Genomic DNA, 5,984 nt, shown 5'->3' with positions numbered 1-5,984 from the left:
TTGAGGTCAGCACACAGAGCAAGCCCACTGTGGTCCTGGCACCAGAAGGCCTTGGTCCCGCCCACCTTTCCCAGGCCACCCAGACAGCTCGGACTGCCCTACGAGGTCACCTCAGGCAGGTGGGGGTGGTCTCTCACTGCTGGCTTTTGATGACCCCAGGAGTGCTCAGCCTTCACTGTCCTCCCTAACAGGTATTTGGGATGCAGAGATGCTAGCCCCTTAACGAATAGGGTTGGGATTCAGGGCCCGTGGGAACACTGGGCACCTGCCAGGTGGGTGGAGGGGAAGGCCTGGCTGCAGCCAGGTTTTTCCTTACAAACAGACTGGGGGAATTAATGAACTAAACAAAGGAACCAATGTGCTTTGCCCCAGAGAAAAATGAGTTATGAGGTTTTTTTTTTAATTATAATTATTTTTTAATAAAGACGGGGTTTCGCCCCGTTGGTCAGGCTGGTCTTGAACTCCCGACCTCAGGTGATCCACCTGCCTTGGCCTCCAAAGTGCTTGGATTACAGGCGTGAGCCACCGCGCCTGGCCGAGAAAAATGAGTTTTGTTCTGCGTGGAGCGATTGCCTTTGGGAAGCCACCAAGGCCACCTGCCAGCAGGCAAAAGCTGAGCTGCCATCTGTCTGTCTGGCTCCAGCCCTCCCAGTCCTGCAAGCTCATAGCCAGGATGATAACGATGACGGGGGTGACACCATGGTCTTCACTGCCCTTCCTGGGGCAGGAAGGCCCAAGAGACTGATAAGTCAACCCTGGGGCCGCCCTCAGCTGCTTATCTGTCCAGCACCTTTACGCTAGGTCATCTCCTCCCACCAGTGCCAGGGCGGGGGAGGTTTCTGAGCCACAGATTCCTGGAGACTCAGTGGGAGTAGCTGTACCAGGAATCAGGCACTGCTCTGCTGCCATAAGGCTGCGTGAGAGCGGCTGGCCGGCTTCCTCTGACCTCCCTGTCCCCCCACCCAACTCAATGACATCAGGAGCTACTGGCCCAGGCTGCCCTCCTGCTGCGGTGCCCACAATTCTTCCGGCAGGCTCCACCCTGCATTCTAAGGCCACCCTAGGTGACTCACCCTGGTCACCTGACGATGGCTATCTTGGGGCCCATACTCAGGGCCAGCAAGCCTGTGTCCTGCCTGGCAAGGCGCTGCCTCACCCATGCATGACCCCCACACCCAAGGGACTCAATGGTGCTGTCACCAAAGGGGAAGCTGTAGGTCTACGAGGCATGTGGCGGGGGCTAGCCCTGGGCCTCTGGCGTTGTGGGGGCTGACCTACAGAGAACGGAGCTGGAGCTGGGGAGGCATGGGGGATTCTGCACATTGAGACCCCCAGCAAGGAGCCCAGGCTTTCTAGGCAGAAGCTGCTGGGGCATCATGGGCTCCCCAGGCCCAGCCCCTAAGAACCACTGCAGCTGTGCCAGGCCACTCCTGTGTTCACTTCCGTACCCACCAAAGGAGAGGTACCTGCCCCTCCCATGGCATCACTGATCTGAGGACTGCAACCTCCCAGAGGACCGGACACCCTGATGCCCTGTCTTGGGCTTGGAAAGATGTTAATATCCACTGCCCCAAGTGCTAAGGTTCAGAGGCACTGGTCCAGGACACACAGCAGGGCGGACGTAGAGCCCTCACTCCAGCCTGGAGTCTGGGCTCCTTCAGGGGGCTGTGCTCCCTCCCCATCCTTCCCTCCCCACAACCAGGGCTGTGCGCCCACCTAACACACCCCATGCTTCCCAGAAACAGAAGTCACATCCTCTTCAGTGCTGGCAGGGTGGCCGAAGCCAGCCCAACACCTCCTGAATAGAAAAATCTTGATGGCGTACCCCAAAACCTAAAATGCAATAAAATAAATAAATGGGGGGAAAAAAAAAGACAATAAACGTGTTAGCTGATGAAAAACCTTGATGTGGAGACTGAGGGCCAAGGCACAGGTTTGTCCAAGGTCATCCCCAGAGTGGCGGATCCACGACCCCAGGCAAGCTCTTCCTACTGTCCAGCCCCCTCCACCCTGTCTTGTTCAGCCCAGCACCCTGGACTCTTCCACACCCAGGCATGCTCCCCCCAGGCACACTGAGGGCAGGATGGGCAGCAGATGCCCCTGCCAGGCTGGTGGCTCTTCCTCCAGCGGACCTTCAGCCTCTGCTCCTGGCAGGACACTGGGTCTCCTATGCACGTTAGTGCCGGTTGAATTTCATGGCCCAGCAGAATTTTCGGGCAGGGCAGCCTGGTCATCCTCCCTGGTCTCTCGGCTCCGAGGGTGTGGACCCAGCCTCTCAGCATGGAGTCATGGTGCATTCATGAACAAGTCTCCATCTCCAGGATCTTCCTGAAAAAAAGAGCTCTCCAAGCTGGGGCAAGAAGCCTGTCCCTGCAGTGATGCAGCTGCCCCTCAGTAACGCGGGGCACCACCTAACACCCACTGGGGGCCAGCTGGGGAGCTCACCCAGGCCACTCCAGGCTCGGACAGAGGGCAGCCCTGGAGGAAGTCACATCTAACCCCACTGCCTGGCATGCAGCTGGGGCCAGGGGCCTGCTACCACTGCAGAGGTGAGAGAAGCGGGAGCCGCAGGACTGGTGCCCATTAGTCTTGGGGAAAGAGAAAAGGGACAACAGGGACAAATCCAGGCCTGGGCGGGCTGTCAGGGGGGAGTGATGTCCAAAAAGAACTGGTGGTCAGTGGGGGTAGGGTGGACCACGTACAACTTGGTTATGTCCAACACCAGTCACCGTGGGCCTGCCAGCCCTATGTGCCCTCCCTGGTCCGGAGTCCACAGGCTGCTGAAGTCTGACCGCACAGGACCTCCCGTCAGAACCCCACGCTGCAGAGCCCCCTCTCTTGGCTTCCAGGCCTTTTTACACGAGGTCTTGCTGCTTGGATACACCAGTCCCCACCCCTGCACCTACCCAGCTCCTGCTGCACTCAGCTGTCAGTCCCTCTGGGACACCTGTCCGAGGCTCTGGATCAATGTGGGAGGCTGGTCCTCACTCCTTTCTGGGGCTAGACAGCGACCTGAAGGCCTGAGCCCACCTGCACCCAGAAATTCTGCCACTTGAAACCCACCTGGACATCCAAGCCCATCCCCCAATACATGCGACAGACGAGGCAGAGATTGTGCTGTACAGAGATCAATATATGTAAAGTGCCAGGTACAACACTCTGAAAAACAATTTTGTCCCCAAATCCAGCGCCCAGGGTGCTCCGGATCTAGCCCTTGCCAGTGAGGTCCAATGGCTGCAGGAATGGAGGCAGCGGCAGCTCGTCCAGGGCCTCAGGGAAGCGGCCGGGAGAGATGGTGGTGACCAGCACCTGCATGGAGCGCGCGAAGAGTGAGGGCGGTGCCAGGCCGGCCAGCCACTGGAACTTGTCCTCACCCAGCAGCCGTTGCCAGCGCGGCCGGTCGCCCAGCAGCTCCCGGCGGGCCGAGCCGGAGGCACCCACGGGGGTGTACAGCGCCAGCAGGTCCAGCAGCAGCAGGCGGCGCTGGCGTGGCTCCCCGGGTGCAGAGGCCGGGGCTTCAGCAGCAGCGGCGGGAGTGGCCCCAGCGTCGCGGCCCAGCTGGCGCAGCAGCAGCTCGAGAGGCGTGAGGCCGCCGCCATCGCGCAGGCCCGGCGAGGCGCCGTGGCCTAGCAGCAGGAAGAGACACTCGGGGCGCGCCAGCTCGCAGGCCACGTGCAGCGACGTGCCACCACCCTCCACACGGCTGCAGCCGCGCCGGTCCAGCAAGCGCGCACGCTCCTCGGCAGGAAAGTCGCGCAAGGTGCGCAGGATGCGGCGCAGGATGCCCACGCGGTTGTAGCGCACGGCCAGCGCCACGTGCGGCCCGGGAGCCGCGCAGCAGCGGAAGCCCGCGCTGGGCGGTGCGAGCGCGCGCCGTGGGAACGTGGCCAGCAGGTAATGCGCGTACGCCTGGTGGTCGTGCACGAGCGCGTAGAGCAGCGCCTCGGAGGGTGAGTAGGCGGCGGCGCGCCCGCGCTCGTCCCAGTGGAAGGCCTCGCTGGCGCGCATGTCCTCCAGCAACCACACTGGCAGCAGGTCGCGCACCGCCTGGTAGAAGGCGAACGACGACTTGCGGCACTGCTTCTGCGCCCGTGAGCGCGCTGCGCCCGAGCCCTCGGGCCCGCCGTCCGCGCCGCCCCCGGGCCGCCGCGCATCCCACGGCATGCTGGCAGCGGGGTGCTCCTGGCCTCAAGGCATGGGTCCCGCAAAGGCACACCTGCGGGTAAGGAGAAGGGGCCACAGTGAGGCGCGGGAAAACTGGGGAGGCCCGGGGACTCCCCCCACCCGCCCCTCACACAGCCCCTCCGGTCCCAGCCCACCAGGCCCTCGTACCTACCTCCATCTTTGGCCAGACCTTTCCATTCATCCCACACAGCTTCATCTCTCCCACGCCCACCACCGCCTCCATCCTTGATCTAGCTGTACCAGTTCTCCCTCCTTGAAACAGACTTGCTCTCTGGTACCTCTGTTGGAGATGCCCTTGCTGCCTATGCCCTCAGATCTCCCCAGCCCTCTCCAACCCAGGGACCCACTGGAAGAGCTTCCGTCTCACCTAAGCCAGGTTCACACAACCCGAAATAAAGAAAAGGCCAGGGAGGGGATGGGAAAGCTTGGGCCCACATCACAAGCTGAGCCAAATCCACTCTCCACCCAAGCGCAACCCTGACCCTGACCTCCGACCCCAGACCACTTGGAAGCCCCTGGAGCCTCTTCCTGGGCTGGTCAGAGGCAAGCATGATCTAGACTCAGACCTACCTGGTTCCTGCACCGCAATCGCCTAGTTCCGGGGATGTGGGTATATCACTGTCTTTGGCAGATCCTCAGCTTCATCTGTAAGAAAGGGGAAGGGTGGATGACGGCTGTGCGGGACAGGGTGAGCCTGGGGCGTGGCGCCAGCCCTATCCAAACATGTTTGCTTACACGTTAGCACCCCTAGCTCCTGGGAGGAGGCAGAAGGGTGAAAACAACCTTAAGACCGGTGTGCACCGCACGATCAGCCTTCCTCTCCAGGTCTCATACTTCTCTTGGTCTCCCCAACTACTAGATGAAGTGGGTACTGCCATCCCACTTTCCAGCAGGGCACAAGCTTCTCCAAGGTCAGCAAGCCACGGCAAAGCCAGGCCTAGAACTCAGGTCTCCTGCGTCTCAGTTTGGGCTCATTCCAGAATTGGTGGGGACTCCCAACCCACAGGGAATCGAGCTTGTGCCCTGCCCCTGTCCTCTGGGCTCCCAGCGCCGACCTGAGCCTAGGCGTCTGACCTCTGGCTCTGGCCGAGGCTCCCTACTGCCTTTTTTCAAGGGTAAGCCCTTGGTCACAGGAGCCTGGGACAGAGGGCAGGCCGCATCCACACACACTGGGTCACTATCGCTGGAGTAACTGAGTTAAAGAGAGCGGCACGGTAGGGGTGGGCTGTGGCCCGTGGGCAACACCGTGACTGGAGTCCCTTCCCCAAGCCTGGGCCTCCGCGCCAGGTATGCCCTGTGCGGGCAGGCGTGGGGCGCCGGGCGGGTTACGTAAAGTTCGGCCTCCCCACGTCAGCGGGCAGAGACACGGCCGCGGCTCGTGAATAAGGGGGTTGGGCCATCGAGGGCAGCGCCGCGCCCGGAGCCGCCGGCCACCTCCTTCCCGTCCCCTCCCGGCCTGCACGGCCTGACCTCGGGGGCGGAGGGTCGCAAGGGCGAGCGGGCCGTCCGCGCGCAGGTGGCCAGCGCGGCTAGGGCTGCACCTGCGTGCGCGTGTCCCGAGGGAGGAGGAGGCGGCGGCTGCGGGCGCGGCGCGGGGGCCGGGGACTCACCTTGGGGGCGCGGGGCCACTGGCCGGGCGTCCCCGCCCCCGCCGCGGGCCGGAGAGCGTGCTGTCCCCAGCCGCCGAGCGAGCGAAGGTCCCACGACGGACGCACGGGAGGGAGCCGCCGCCGCCCGCGCCCGCCGCAGCCGCGCTGTGAGCCGCCGCGGCCGGATCGCAGGGCGGCGGTGCCGGCGCC

The 5,984-nt window shown here is 63.0% G+C and overlaps 1 protein-coding gene across 3 annotated transcripts; it reads right to left on the bottom strand.

Annotated features, from left to right (window-relative positions):
• Window positions 1–3,112: 3,112 nt before the first annotated feature.
• Window positions 3,113–5,984, bottom strand: ANKRD9 (ankyrin repeat domain 9). 3 transcript variants are annotated; one of them, XM_017528063.2, is made up of 4 exons: window positions 5,796–5,978; window positions 4,756–4,830; window positions 4,337–4,465; window positions 3,113–4,216 (listed from the first exon to the last, which is right to left on the bottom strand). In XM_017528063.2, exon 4 carries the CDS (start codon window positions 4,162–4,164, stop codon window positions 3,208–3,210), a length of 957 nt encoding a protein of 318 aa, XP_017383552.1. In that variant the 5' UTR covers window positions 4,165–4,216; window positions 4,337–4,465; window positions 4,756–4,830; window positions 5,796–5,978; the 3' UTR covers window positions 3,113–3,207. The 3 variants fall into 3 exon arrangements, with proteins under 3 accessions (XP_017383552.1, XP_017383551.1, XP_017383553.1); XM_017528062.1 differs by lacking the exon at window positions 4,337–4,465 and having other exon boundaries at window positions 5,796–5,984; XM_017528064.1 differs by lacking the exons at window positions 4,337–4,465; window positions 5,796–5,978 and adding an exon at window positions 5,260–5,762.

Source organism: Cebus imitator, unplaced genomic scaffold (genome assembly GCF_001604975.1).
Source record: "Cebus imitator isolate Cc_AM_T3 unplaced genomic scaffold, Cebus_imitator-1.0 Scaffold52, whole genome shotgun sequence".
Lineage (NCBI taxonomy): Eukaryota > Metazoa > Chordata > Mammalia > Primates > Cebidae > Cebus > Cebus imitator.
Note: the sequence above shows the minus strand (reverse complement) of the source record. Positions and strands in the feature narration are given on the sequence as shown.

What these genes read in the sequence shown, in the direction of transcription:
- ANKRD9 (XM_017528062.1), bottom strand. Translation starts at nt 4,164, where the DNA reads ATGCCGTGGGATGCGCGGCGGCCCGGGGGCGGCGCGGACGGCGGGCCC.